The 15418-nt window shown below is 37.5% G+C and overlaps 1 protein-coding gene across 1 annotated transcript; it reads left to right on the top strand.

Annotated features, from left to right (window-relative positions):
• The first annotated feature begins 2764 nt into the window (after window positions 1–2764).
• LOC121869536 (protein transport protein Sec61 subunit alpha) lies at window positions 2765–14592 on the top strand. The gene is made up of 10 exons (XM_042370909.1): window positions 2765–2900; window positions 5743–5876; window positions 7820–7981; window positions 8289–8498; window positions 8611–8775; window positions 9227–9325; window positions 10108–10248; window positions 11281–11532; window positions 13504–13672; window positions 13892–14592. The coding sequence occupies exons 1-10, from the start codon at window positions 2894–2896 to the stop codon at window positions 13984–13986; spliced, it is 1434 nt and encodes a 477-aa protein (XP_042226843.1). The 5' UTR covers window positions 2765–2893; the 3' UTR covers window positions 13987–14592.
• Window positions 14593–15418: the final 826 nt, after the last annotated feature.

The raw sequence follows: 15418 nt of genomic DNA, 5'->3' as shown, positions 1-15418 counted from the left end.
AGGCACTGGGTTTGGTCTTAGGTATATATTTATTGATCAGATGGTTCACTTGACTGATTATAATAGTCAGCATAGTGTCTGGGTTCATATACATTAGTGAGTCAGGTCAGTGGACACCCCATCATTCCGTCGTAATTACCCGGTACCCTTGTAATAATTTAACCTTGGCCTGGTTTTGTCATGAGCCAACTAACAATTAAATCTGAAGGGTAACTTTGTGTGGTGACTGGTGCCAATGGGGGCTAGGTGTTCCAGCTTGGCCTCCGTACCCTCCTGATCAAATGGGTCATCTTGCTAGTTATGATATTCAGCGTAATGTCTTCGTTCTTGTGCCTTAATGAGTCGGGCCAGTGGATACCCCTCTTCTCTTCCCTCATCCCATTGTAATTTCCCTTTGTAATATTTGCACCTTGGCCTGGCCTTATCTTGAACTAGGTAACAGTTAAATCTGAATGACAACACTATATGGTGACTGGTGCCAACTAGGGCAAGGTGTTCCAGTTTGGCCACCATACCCTCCTCGTTTGTTATGATGAGGTCAAGTGGCTTGGGTGTTTGCTCCCCTCTGTAATGTGTCGGGTCTCTAACATGTTGGAACAGAAAATTATCTCTCAGAGTTTCTACAAAAAGAGTAGCAGGGTTATTCAAGTCATTCAGGGTGGACTCGTTTCTGCAGTCGATGTCGCCATAGTTAAAGTCCCCCATGATAAGGAGGTGTCTAGGGTTGAACATAGCCGCGTTGTCCATTAAGGCTCTTAAGTTCCTTTGATTTAGTGGGCCACAGTTTGGGGATCTGTAGATACACCCGACAATAAGTAAGTCCCCCTCCATTACATTTAATTTAACACCACTTAGACTCTTCAAAAACATCCTCTCTCTAGTGGCGAAGAGGATAAAAAGGTCTTGCCTAGCATAGATAACCACACCCCTCTTGCAAGTTTCTTGAGAAAGGTTCGTAAATGAGTCATATCAAGCAATACTGAAATCACATTCCTCTGGGTCGATTCTCCTGTTCTTGTACAACAGTTTTACAACTCCTACAATATCGGGTTGGTGTACCTTCAGTTGTGTTTCAAACTCCTCTCTCTTATCAAGGAACGTGTCAGTATTAGTGTACATGACATTCAAGCCAGACTTTGTTCTCGGTAATGCGTCTGCCCTTAGTAGTAACTCCGGCCCCCCTCCATTCTCAGAAGCTGCAGCATTTGCTAAGCACATTGTAAGCTAGAGTAATGGAGAGGGGAGCAAATGAAGCCTAGTGGGCACTTCAGAAGAGCAAAGGTGTAGCAGTCCAAAGATATTCCCAGGACCAAAATGAGGGAACACTATGAGAGAGAAATTAATTCAGACATTTGGAGTACTGTACAGTATATGAAACAGGAACAAAAATGGTAAATAGGAAATTGAGGAAAAGATTACATGTACAAGGAAGATGCTGTGAAGACAGGTGAATAAAAAGAAACTGGCTGAAAGGTGCAAGAACTTGCTTTAAGGGGAACCTCTCTTACACCTATATACTGTAAATATAAAGAAGTAAATTTTCATAGCAAAGGTAAGTGATAATGAGTACAGCATAGTAAAATTTACCTGGATTATTATAAGGATTTAATAGACTGTACGCTCAGCTGTAGGTGCAATATGGAACAGTACTTGTCACAGTTGGAAACGCAAAACTTTACATATTGAACTCTTGTGGATTTATTGTCATTTAATCAGCCATTTCAACCCCTTATAAGGACTCTAAATGGATTTAAGATTATAGCTCTCCTTGGGTTATCCTTTCATTTACTTGGTTGAATCATCTTACCGTTTATCATTATTGGTATTCCTGCACTATCTAAAAGCATACTGAGTAAATTTAAACGTGTATGGCGAGTTTTTCCAAACAAATATATAAATATATGTCTACCTACCTATTTTTATAAATGAGACCGTTTGATACGTGTAACTCATAATTACAGCATTTACTTTACTTGCCCACTAAGAAGATATCGCTAACTTGTATATATATATATATATTTTTTTAGGAGGGTAGTTTCCCAGGACTCCTAGTATTTTTATATATCTCCATACACTAGTAGACAATGGGCACCCTTTCTACTTTCCCTCCCTCCTCCAGTAGTTGAGTCACCGGTCTACTACCCTCTCCTCCACACCCCTCACCCCCTTCCCCCACCAAGTTCATCACACGTGGCTCCTTCACCTATCGAGGTGGTTATATAAATACATACTTAATTATGATCTTTTAACCCAACAGTCAGTCTGCTTTCAATTAGGACGTAATCCAAATACAGGATAAGTGAAGAATGAAGAAATATGTGCATTCGGAATAGTAACCATAATTATCATGATAATTATTCCTAGTTTTAAGGCGTTTGTGTCTTTATTAGCTATTCAATGCATCATCAGAATATACTACACAATAAAAACGGCTTCAATTTGGTCTTGTGTACTAGAAAGGCAGGAAATTTAATCACCCATAGCCACTTGGCGTAAACGTCAACGTGAACACAGTTAAATATCATGTTCTTCGCGGCAAGGCAATGTTGCACATCTTGTACCTGATGCTAAAAGTTAATCCATAAAAAGTCTGATTTAAAGCAATATTAAGTTAATTATACAGTAATTTAACATTTAATAAACATATGATTATATAGGAGCAATGCATAATTTAATTTATTTGATAATATATACATACTAGTGGAGACTTGGCACTAATGGAGGTAGAAGCATCATGATGGCGGGGAGGAAGTGATGTCAGCGGCGGCCCTCTGGTGGTGGCGACTGACATCACTGACACGTCGCCTTCAGTGTCCGTGATTTGAGGCAGTGCGTAGACCTGCGGCCACTCAGTCGTGCACTCTTCCTCAGCTGACTTCACCAGGCAGTCATCATGGGGAGTAAGTTGATGTTTTATTCTATTTCTAACATAATTTAGCCGTTGTATTAGTATGGTTTTTGCTTTAGATGTAATTTTTATAGTTAATTTACCTTTATTCGTTCTGTTATTGTTGCTACTGCCGGGTATCCAAAGTGTTATCCAGCTATGTAGTGATGTAATTACGGGAAAAGAAGGAATAGTTTGTAGTTTTTATCACCTCTATATAGTAGTGATTTTGAGTTATTTACAGTCCATATAAGCTTCTTGTTATAGGGACCACGGCAGGTGAAAGTTGGTGGTGGAGGCAGTCACTCCTCCAGGTGCCACAATTGTTTGAATGAGGCTGATGAGTGCCTGAGGGCATGTATGTAGTTCTAAATGTTTGTAAAGCAAAATTTAAAACAGTAAATGGACCACATTAGTGTTCTTTGAAATAGGCTTATTGGACTAGTCAAAATATTAAAACAGATGGTTGTTAGCATGCAAGCTGGTGCCCCATAAATGTGTACAGTAGATGGATGAAGACCATACCATAGCCCTTGGCTCTACCATAGGTATGGAAGCGAGAGGGTAATTATTTAAAACTTCACAGCAGCTGATTTTTCATAGAATGCTAATTTTAAAATGCCATATTTCCTTAATTATCTTTCCTATTTTACAGTAATTTTTGAATGGGTACTAGTTAGTAATGGAACTTCAGTTTCAATGGAAATAAGATTGTAATTTACTTTTATCCTCTTCACCATTGATCAGCTCGTTAGCCGCTTGGGTGATCGGTCACGTCTGTTACGCACTGTTGGCAAGTACTGGGCATGCACCGGCTCCTGAATGTACCTGGACCTGCTCCAGTGTTGGTCAAGTCTGGTCTTGAAAGAGCTCACACTGGCAGGTTGTTCCACAAATTCACAACTCTCGCTCCGAAAAAGTTTGCCATCACAGTTTTCTGGACTTGTGGCTTGTTCAACCTTTACTTGACTTAATGGTTTACCATTGTACACCCATAATACCTTCACTTTTTATGTACAGCTAAAAAAAAGTATCTTTAGATTTTCCGTCGCTACAGTTTGAGACGCAAGATGAAATGTTTTGATATGATCCCCAGTACATCATAAGTTGGTAGGCATATCAGCAGCAGCTAGAGATAGGGGAGGGGGTCGTCCTTGTATGGCTGACTAAATATGCAATATAACAAGAAATCCAGTAAGCTATTTTATTGTATGTCTCGTGCTTGGTAGAAGCAAGGCATATGTAAACAAGCCACTGACTTAGGATTGCATAAACTGAAATACAGTATACAGTAGTACATTAAAGGTAAGTGTTTTGGCTCATCATAACCGAGACCTCAAAATGGACATTTCACTATTACGTCGTCGTACTGACGGAGTTTCATTATACCGAGTTTCACAATGTGCCTACTCGGGTTCACGATATGTCTGATTTATGAAGTGACTTGGCAGATAGTACTGAACTTGATATAAGAATGAACAGCTACACCAATACAGTAAATTGGTCTTCATGTGATATGCTAAGTTACCGACATGTTAATTGCATTGTTTTAACACCGAAATAAATTTCCAAATAAAGTTTCAGTGTGGCACCAGTTATTTCATGGTACCCAACCAGTCATGATACTGTAGGTTTGCCCACCCCTGTTTGCCATGCTATCTCAGTGCTGCGTACAGTATAGCTACCCTTGTTGCGAAGGGCAATGATGGCACCGCGCCTCTTGCGTGTCTCCCTGATAATTCCTCGATCCATTCTATGGAAGATCCTGTTGATGACTGGCATGGTGTTGGTGTCCATTTACGACATCCACTCAGCCATGTAATACGTGATCTGAAGCCTCGGAGGATTCACATCGTTCAAAAACACGTACAGTACTGTATACTCATTCATGCTCAATGGTCATGGAAGTAGACCTTCCAGTCGTTCAGAAACAAGTCGAGTAACATTGCTCGGAAAGCCTCAAATCACATTGACCACATGGCTAACGATACTGTTGTGGGGGTTTATACTGTACTGTACATTGTATACCTGTACACTCTTGGTACATGCTGAATCAGTGTGAACTTGCATGATGATTTTACTGACTATTTAAATGAATGTCTAATCCTCATTTGTTTGGGAACAAGGAAAAAATAGTTAAAGAATACTGGGCAATACTTGATGAGAATGGTCTGGTTGTGGTGTGTTTCTCAAAGGGAGAAAGTTTTCATCTACTTGAGTTCAGTATTTGCATCCATGGTTCTTGTCTGCCAATTCATCAAAGGCAAGAGGAACATACTGAAGACCATGTTCTACTTGCCATTCTGTAAATGGCATTTTCTTTTTTGTTGTATATTTTAACTTGTTTTCCATTCGTTTTGGCCACTGACAATGTCCCGTCAATGTAATTTTCTGTGAGATTTATTGCATACATACAAATTCTGTACCAGTACTTGAGCAACCATTTCAGATGTGTAAATGCTTGCACCATACAGTATACGATACATTATATAATTGATGACATAGATGAACCAGGCTGTTTGAAATATGTTAGGTTGGTTTGGGTTTACAAATTTTAATTGAGCTTATAAATGGAATTGATTTGTGTAATTGTAAAAGAGAATAGAGCCTTAGCTGTACAAGAGGCCATTGGCTTGTTACAAATACTGTACAAATGCTTTTGCAAGGGTTACTTGTACCATATTTGTTGGAAAGTTTAATTTTTTTTTATATCTATCGTAGTCTTGTAGTATTACACTGCCTTCAAGAAGTAAGATAACTTCTCTAGGTACCATATAAGGTTTTCTTTAAGGTACTAAGGAGATGAACTTAGTTTTAAATTTATTGGAGCTTTAACATTTTTTATTATTTTACAGTAAAATTCTTGGAGGTGATAAAACCGTTTTGTGCGGTGCTGCCGGAGATACAAAAGCCTGAACGTAGGATTCAGTTCAGAGAAAAGGTGCTATGGACTGCTATCACTCTGTTCATCTTCCTTGTTTGCTGTCAGGTGAGTACAGTACTGTTGACTCGGTACAACTTTGAATATGACTCGATTCTTTTAATATCTTGCCCTGTTTGTGATTAACCTTTTACCATGTGATAATTGGATGCCGGGAGTGCATTAGTTATGCATGACCTCATTGGAAACTTCTCAAGATCTTTGGTGACGTTGAATAGCTTAATATTTTAAAAATGCTACTTTTGGATTAATATTTATCCTGACAGGTGAAAATAGATCAATCAATCACCATCCCCATTACATACAGCCTTACTTTACCAAGTACTACAGGTATTGCCCGGTAAAGTTGCGAGTAAGAGAGCCAGGGTGGTGTCAATTCATCTTTGGTTGACTGTACAAGCCAAACCAATTGTAAACTTGTCTGATGGTTATACTGAATGATAGTACAGTATAAAGGGATGGGTGATAAGCATGAATAAGTTAGGCACAGTACAGTATATTGTACCTTTCCCTTCAAAAAGTTATCAAGGTCAGTGGAGGGATCCTATACAGGCCATTGGCTTCCTTCTCTCGGCCTGGTAAGTGGGTGGCCATTAGGTAAATAGGTATGTAAAAAGTAAATACCTAGGATGGTTTATAGTAGTAGTCCATAAGACTGAGAGAAAGGAAGTGATGTATAGTGTGTTTGTATGAATGAGTGGAAAGTATCAAGAGAAAAGAATGTTTTTGTTATGTTTTTGAGTCTGAAAAAAGCTAATGATAGTTGAGAGAAAAGCTATAAGGGAAGTATTGACCATGTACTGTGTTATACAAATGGGAAAAATTTTGCCTGTAGTCCCAAGTTATTGTGTGAAGGAATGTGAAGTGTGTTAGTACTGTACAAGTGTTGGGGAAAAGGGAACGGGTTTTCTAGTGAAAGTAGTATTACAAAAATGATCTGTAATTTCACTGTCTTAGTTCATTATTTTCATGGATTGGGTAGGTGAAAGCGATATTGAGGGAGAGCACAGTCGATTTAATGGAATAAAGTTTGGGATGCAAATGAAAGGCGATTCAGCTGCTGTTTGCTGGTGATACTATTATTGAGAGGACTACAAAAGTTCATATGTTATTGAAATTGAATTCTGTACAATAGTATTTCCAGTCCATTTTATATAGTTGTGTACAAAAGAGCTGATTTATATGTATTAGCATGAGGGGTATGCTGCCAATGTGAGGCCATAGATCTATCCACACTTTTTATTGGTCTACACCTACATGCCGAACATGTTGCTAGAGAGTGTGACCATATATCTGACCTACATCTCTTGTTCATGTTTGTGTACGAGGCGTACTGCCAGAGTTTAGGCATTTACATTTAATGTTATTCACATATGCTTGAGAGGCATTCAAGTACATTGGTACTTTGTGTATTTAATTCTGTATATAGGAATTTATTTAGCTATTGGGTACAAAATATTAAGGCTTGATATATTGGCTATTTTGCCATCAGATAGTGATGTGCCATTACACACATTATGCTTGGATCTGTCCTGTTTAGAAGTGTACAGTATGTATTTGTTTTAGAGCATGAGGAAAAGGTGAATATGTCCTTGAACCAAAGAGGGTAAACTGAATCCAAAGAATATAAAACTGAGAGAAGCATGGACCAGGGTTGAAGAGTTGCTTAGTAGGAACAGAATAAAGATAAAGGGGAATGTAAGATTGGTAAGAATTGTTCACATCAGAAGTACAGTAGATGGGTGGAGAGGGGGGAAGATCAAAGGAGGTGGGTTAGGAAGATTAGATATTGCTCAGGGTTATGTAAAGTGTTGGGTAATCCTGATGGAGATATTGGGCTTTTGTTATAGAAGGGGAACACCATAACATATATGACAGCAGTTGAAGTGAATGATGGTAATGTGTATTTGTCTAGTTAGTCCTATGTTGTATAATGAAATGTTTTAGGTAGTCATTTTTTATTTAATGAACTGTTTTACATTTCTTCTCAGATTCCCTTGTTTGGGATCATGAGCTCAGACTCGGCAGATCCCTTCTACTGGATCCGTGTAATCCTGGCTAGTAACAGAGGCACACTCATGGAACTTGGTATTTCTCCCATTGTCACCTCCAGTCTTATCATGCAGCTGTTAGCTGGTGCTAAAATTATTGAGGTGGGTACTATAGTGATAATTTGTAGTACTGTACAGTACAGGTAAAACCTTTATAACTTCAGTAGAAGTCCACTTAGGGCTTAAAGAACAGATTAAAAGTGATAAATATTTCTTGGTGTCCACAAATACTATTCTGGGACCTGTATATGAATTAAGCAGTACAGGAGTTTAATAACTTAATTTAGTCTGGTGGACAAGATGTGTGTAACTGAATTTAAAGATTGTAGAATGTTCTTAAAGTGTTAAAACAATATCTCGTATTTAATTTGTATTGGTTATAATGTACGGTATATTATTTAATCATCAGGTGGGTGACACGCCAAAGGACAGAGCTCTTTTCAATGGTGCTCAGAAGCTATTTGGTATGATGATAACAATTGGACAAGCAATTGTGTATGTTATGACAGGCATGTATGGTGACCCATCTGACCTGGGTGCTGGAGTTTGTCTTCTTATCATCATCCAACTCTTCGTTGCTGGCCTGATTGTATTGTTGCTTGATGAGCTCCTGCAGAAGGTATTATTCTTAAGCTTTTATTTTTTCTTAAGAAATGCTGAAATCTTGGAAAATTTCTAAACATATTTTCAGGAAGTATAATACTTTATATTAAATAACATTGGTATTTTAGGGCTATGGCCTTGGGTCTGGTATCTCCCTGTTCATCGCCACAAACATCTGCGAGACCATTGTATGGAAAGCCTTCTCCCCAGCCACAGTTAACACAGGCCGTGGCACAGAATTTGAAGGTGCTGTCATTGCTCTCTTCCATCTGCTGGCTACTAGACAGGACAAGGTTTGTACTATTACTGTACTACATTTTGGAATACAGTAATTTTTCTAAAAAAAAATGCTTGATTTGTTGGGCAAAATATTACATATACAATTGCTTTCACCCTCAGGTCTCTAGCCTTAAATTTTTGTTGTAGTTAATATTTTTACTTTTAAGTTCAATTTAGAAGTCTTGGAGTACAGTTCTGTATACTGTATTTACATTGGATATACAGTACTGTACTTACCTACAGGCTGATCCTGATATATAAATTTTCAGGCAATTGTTTTTAGCCTTTCCTTTGTTATATGAATAAAAACTCCGTTGTGAAGTTTTTTTTCTCCCCACTTGTACTACATACAGTACCTTTCTAAATGGTCACTGATGTTATTCTAGTGTTGCACTTCCCTAACTTGTGTGTTGCCTGTTAAGTGTTGATTTGTATTAATTTTCTTTCCTTTCCTTTGTCAAACAGGTACGAGCTCTAAGGGAAGCTTTCTACCGCCAGAATCTGCCCAATTTGACCAACCTTTTGGCTACTGTCCTTATCTTTGGAATAGTTATATATTTCCAGGTTAGTTTTCTATGTCATTGTGTTAGAATAAAATTGTCAAATTCGTTTTCAGTATGTGGTTTCTTGAATCTTAATCCGAGAAGGTTGGTTTAAGGGAACATGAAATGTTGATGGGCTTCAGATGTAAATATAAGTCTTTGTTGACGTGACAAATGTTAGAAATGTGAATGATACTGTAATAAAAACTTGTTTAATGGTAGAAAAGGAGGGTGAGGATATCTGTTGACAAGTGGAATAGGGTTGATGTTGAGGGCTGATGACCATTTGTATTAACTGAAAGTGGACAGTAATGAAGAATGATGTTTCATCTTTGGTTTAAATAGGTATTTAAAGGGCATAAAATTTTAAATGTCAATATTCAGTGAGACTGGGAACTGATACTTCACAGTTCCCAGTCTTATTAAATGTCAACAATGGTGCTTGTGATTTTACTCCCATTAGATATACAGTATGATTACAGGAGCTTAGATTAGATGTAGGAATTACCAAGCAATGGAGTATTGTCATTAAAATGCTGTGCCTTTATGAAGATGGTATGCAATTAAGAGTGAGTGTGTTGGTGAGATAAGCTGGAAGGGGAAGAACATAGTTATAGGACGGGGTGTACACTTCTGTACCCACTTAATTGGAAAAAAATATTGTACATGTTAAGTACTGCTATGGCCAATTTTTTTTATTTTTTTTTAATATTTTAATCTTGATAAAGTTGCACTTGCTGAAATATAATTACAGAATTCCTTATTTATGTGGATAGTTTCTAATGCTAAACTTCTGTTTGTTAGGGCTTCAGAGTGGACCTTCCTATCAAGTCTGCTCGTTACCGTGGCCAGTACTCATCATACCCCATCAAGCTGTTCTACACCTCCAATATTCCCATCATTCTCCAGTCTGCGCTTGTATCAAACCTCTACATTATATCTCAGGTTTGTAAATTGCCATTAAAGTCGTGCATTGTATATCTTTTGATTATACAGGGTAGGTGTATCCCTCATTTAACGATGGGGTTGCCTTCCTGAGAGAACCTAATGTTAGCGAAATTGCAAAATGTGGGATAGCAGCGAAGCATGAAGGGTAAACAAGTGCAAATGGCAGGGTGATAATACCGGGTACAGTACTGTACTCCTTCCTTTAAATGAGTTCGATAAATGGTTTTGAAATTAAAGGATTGATATATTAACACCAAACTTCTATATAAACGATGTGGTTCAGAGTTAAATGATTGAGCAAAAGGTGAGGCTAATTAAAACAAATTTGAAGTTGCATACATCAAAAATGAAAACAAATTCTATAATAAACAATAAAATTGATATATAGCATATCATAAAATACAGTGGCACATATTTTATGTACAAAGAATAGCTCCTTCCACACACCACCATCCTCTGGGCGACACGACACAGTTCAGCTGGGTAGTCACAGTTGACTAGGACTTGTGTGCCTTGATTTCACATTGGGGGAGGGAGCACACCTAGGCTGGCAAGTCAGCGACGCAGTTACAGCCCACTGCCTCCACACATAAATTAATTTCCCACTCTACACACCCATGCTCTTCATTAGTCTTTTTATATTGCAATTTCTTTATTTCTAAGCCACATAATTGTTTTGTAATGGTTATTCCATGACTTTAATAGTTTCATTGCATGTAACAATGGCAACAGGCCATCTCATAGGCTACCTCATCCCAGAGTGTCAAGCTATCACTTCACTGAATTTTGACCAAACCTTAAGTAAAGGTGTCAATATTATATAAAATTATTAGATATCAACATTAACCATTGTGTGCAGGGCCCCCCCTTCCCGCTTCAATTACCTTTTTGTGCTAGTGCAGGATGATTGGGTTCAAGGGTAAACATTATGCCGTTTCCATTTCCCTTGGACACCTTCTTCTTGTTTCCATTTACTTACCTTTTCAAGTGTGTTTTACAGGTTATTAATGTAAACTTTTCTTTTTGCAGATGTTAGCTGTAAAGTTTCATGGAAACTTCTTTGTTGGTCTCCTTGGTGTGTGGGCAGACACTGGCTCTGGTGGCCCTGGACGTGCTTCCTACCCAGTTGGTGGCCTCTGTTATTACATGTCCCCACCTGAGTCATTTGGCCACATTTTGGAAGATCCCATCCATGCTATGATCTACATTGCTTTCATGCTGGGCTCCTGTGCATTCTTCTCAAAGACCTGGATTGAAGTGTCTGGTTCATCTGCAAAGGATGTACGTAACTAGCAAATTACGATAATATCTTTAGCTTAATTTTGAAAATAAGACATTTCTGAAGCGGTTATTCTTGAGTTAATTAATATTTACAATTAGTTAACAGCCACTTCCTTGTATCTAAAGGTTAAGGATATTGTTGCAGATAATAATGGAGGAGTGCTTGGGAACTGTTGCGATATGGAGAAAAGTTATCAAACCTATTCTGAAGAGCAAATATGAAAGGAAAGCATAGGCTAGAGGGTATTGTTCAGAGGAAGTGATTTAGGTTGTTGGAGGGACAAGATAGAAGATTCAAAAGCTGTTTGTTGTCTCAGTTAATAAGAAACAGCGGGTGTCATTTTAGTATACAGGGGACCCCCTCCAAGTTCATTTATTTTTACTTCTCGGTTATTTGCGGATGACACCCTGGATGTTCCCAAGAATGTCTGTGGGTAGTTTTAAAATTGTCATAATTTTTGCGGTTGGGACAGGGAGCCATTTATTCTAGAGACAGTAATTTCCTTTACCTTTATTGTAATTATGTGTACACACACACACAAAACACGTACAAATAAATAATAATTGGTAAATCCTCTTGCAAATAATCGGAAACAAATTTATTAAAAATGTTTGAGTACCCTCAAGTCTGTGCTCTATTAATAAAGTACTGTAATAGTGAATGGATTTGCGGGTAGACTCATTTTTAATTTGTTTGATCGAGTATTTTCCCATTATTTGTATGTATCTAGACACACACACATACAATACTACAGGCATACATTTCTTTGTACACAAGTTAAAAAATGTGTAGCCTCCTACCCCCCCCCCGGTCCGCAAATGTTCTTAGCGGATTTGGCGATTCGCAGTTGTGTGGTGCCCTTACATTACAGAACTTGTCTTTTCTCATATGTAAGAGTTCAATGGGGTAAAATCAGAAGGGGATATTATAATACTGTTCTTGAAATTTGATTAGAGTTAAGAGGAAATGCTCAGGTAAATTGTAAAGCTTTTAAGGCAGTTAGTTATTGGAAAGATTGAATTAGTTTGGTTCAGAAGAGGTAAAATTTGGTATTGTGCTTTGATTATACAAAATAAGTTCAGAAGATTGTTAATTAGCAAAGAAGGAGGATTCTAAATTAAAGAGACTGTCATTGTAAAGGGAGAATTATCCCGATTATGTAGATGGTTTTAGTGAGTACAGTGAGTTCTGCTATAACGTGTGTTTTGACAACACGAATTGGCTCTAACGCGATTTATGAATAGAGGAACGATATTTGTAAAACTCGAACGCTTGTTTGCTGTAACGTGATTTTTGCTTACTACTACTCCAATTTTGTGGTATTAACTGTGAATATGGTAAAGAAGAATATCTCCAAGAAGCGTTCTGGTGATCGCATTCCCGGTGATGATCGTAAAAGGCTATAACACTTGAAGAGAAATAACCCTTCTCCCCCATCAATTTATATTCATATTTTTTTCAAGGTAAAGTGTTACATTTACTGTATGATTTCATTATTAGATATGAATGTAACATTTATTTAGACTGTGCTATCCTTTGTGTCAGTCTAACTACTAAATTTTTTTCGATTTCGAGTAATCTGCACCTGACCCTGTTTTCTCCATAAGCCCTGTTATTTCTATTGCACGAATTTCTATAACACAATGTTTTGCAAGAACACAACTATTGCGTTATAGCAGAACTGACTGTAACTCATTTTCAAAGCTGAATGATTACTTTTATAACCTTTATGTAAGTTTGGGAATTATACTCTGTATATTGCTTTAAATTTCCTGAAAATCTATATTTTGTATTTGCTTCTTCTAAGCAGTATATCTGTGAAACATCGTTTTTAATTTTGAAAACGGTGGCTGGTTACCAGTAATAATTTGTATAAATTTAGGTTTTTCCCCCTCCAGAAATGCCTTGAAAGTGTAGTAACAAAACTTAAGTGACTAGCAAAAAAAATCATAATTTTACTGTTTTGCCAGGTTGCCAAGCAGCTCAAGGAGCAACAAATGGTAATGCGTGGTCACCGTGAGAAGTCCATGATCCACGAGCTGAACCGTTACATTCCTACAGCAGCAGCTTTTGGTGGTCTTTGCATTGGTGCACTTTCAGTTTTGGCAGATTTCCTCGGTGCTATTGGATCCGGCACAGGTTGGTATTGCTATAAATTAGAAATACTGTACTGTACATCCTTGACAATTACTTAGCATATCGTCGCAATGAACCATATACTATATACTAAATTGAAGCAGTTTCCCATTTAGTAAATTTTTTAATGTTTTGCATTTAAAATATTTGTTACTATAAGCTTGATATGATAGATTTTATAGTAAACAATTAAATTATTGTTTGGCATGATTTTTATTACAGGTATCCTGCTTGCAGTAACAATCATCTACCAGTACTTTGAAATATTTGTAAAGGAGCAGAGTGAAATGGGTGGCATGAGTACATTACTCTTCTAAGCCACTACCTCAGGAATAGCATACTGTATTTAAAGAATTTGTGTACATGTCTAGGTTGAGAAATGAAAGGTGTCCACGGCAGACAGTGGTGGGAAATTACTAGCAGTGATGACCAGTTTTGCACGGCTGGTTGTGGTTTGATATGTCATGATGTAATAAAAGGATTGTGTGATGTTCCTTGTGTCACCTTTGGTTGTAATTTTTATTGCTTAAGGTGTCAAGGTTTTTTTTTATATAGTAGTTGGTGTATTTATTTTTAATTCCTATCGTGGACTAAAGGTACAATAACATGGAATTTGTGTCTGTTCATTTCTAGGATTTCCGTTATTGTTTTGTAAAGTTTACTCGAAGAAATATTTTTTTCATAGACAATGGGTGAATAAGAACCAGCTGTGTTGACAGCACTGGAAGAATCCTAGTATAGTGTTGGAATAGCCAGTGGCATGGTGCAGGAGTGTGCTGTTGCCAGTCGGCTTTATTCTGTGATTGGATGAGTGGTGTCAGTGGATTATTGTATGCAAGGTTTATGTGCAAATGTTTATACTTTTTACAAGTAGTAATAAGGATGTAATAATTCAGAAACAATAAAAAAAAAGAATATTTGAATATATTTTTAAATTGCCTATAATAGGTTACCATTTGTTTCTTAAATTTGGAAAAATATCTTTAAAGCACAATTTAGTGTGGATTGTTAATGTAGCTTATTTGTTAGTCAATCAATTTATGAATCTTAAAACGATCAACTTTGTTGGGAAGATTTGGTTCTGCCCTTTTTCCTATTACGCCATTGACGACTTACATGTGCAACCAGTTTCATCCCTTGACTGTTTTTAATCATCTTTGGTATCAAGGTAGATGTATAACCTGACTAACCTTTGAAAATGGGGGACAGTTACTGTGTATGTGCACTGTGGGATGATGTTCTTTGGCAGCAAAATACATGGTTTGGGATGTCTTTCTAAAAATTTTGTGGGGGTGTTTGACCATAGAGTAACTCGCTAGGAAAGTTGTTAATAATTTGGTCAGTGGAACAAAATGTAATTGCCGATTAAAATATCATTTTACATTTTCAGGTACAGTACTGTACTGCATCTAGCTCAAGGTGTCTGGATAAATTAATCTGATGGGAGCTAATTAGTAAAGTCCTCCCAGAGCAGATCTTTTGTTCTCTTCGGTGCTCCGAATATCTCCCATGCACAGCCCATCAGTCAAACCTGAGGTGTTCTGGTTTCCACTAACTAATCTCTTTAAGTTGGCAGACAAGCAGGTAACTGTAAAAGAATATTTTGATTGCTACTCCTAACACAAGCCTTAACCCACAAATTATTTGCTATGGCAACCATAATTAATGCTGCCTTTTAAAACCTCGGATCAAACCTTATGTACAGGCGGCAAAAAATTATTCTGCACCCCTGGGTGTGATGGCTCTCGC

The sequence above is a fragment of the Homarus americanus genome, unplaced genomic scaffold (assembly GCF_018991925.1).
Source record: "Homarus americanus isolate GMGI-L3 unplaced genomic scaffold, GMGI_Hamer_2.0 scaffold23578, whole genome shotgun sequence".
NCBI classification, from domain to species: Eukaryota; Metazoa; Arthropoda; class Malacostraca; order Decapoda; family Nephropidae; genus Homarus; species Homarus americanus.
This window is presented reverse-complemented; position numbering and strand designations above follow the sequence as displayed.

Coding starts and splice junctions, on each gene's coding strand:
- LOC121869536 (XM_042370909.1), top strand. Junction 8,499..8,610: donor TTGATGAGCTCCTGCAGAAG/GTATTATTCTTA, acceptor TTGGTATTTTAG/GGCTATGGCCTTGGGTCTGG. Junction 10,249..11,280: donor ACCTCTACATTATATCTCAG/GTTTGTAAATTG, acceptor TTCTTTTTGCAG/ATGTTAGCTGTAAAGTTTCA.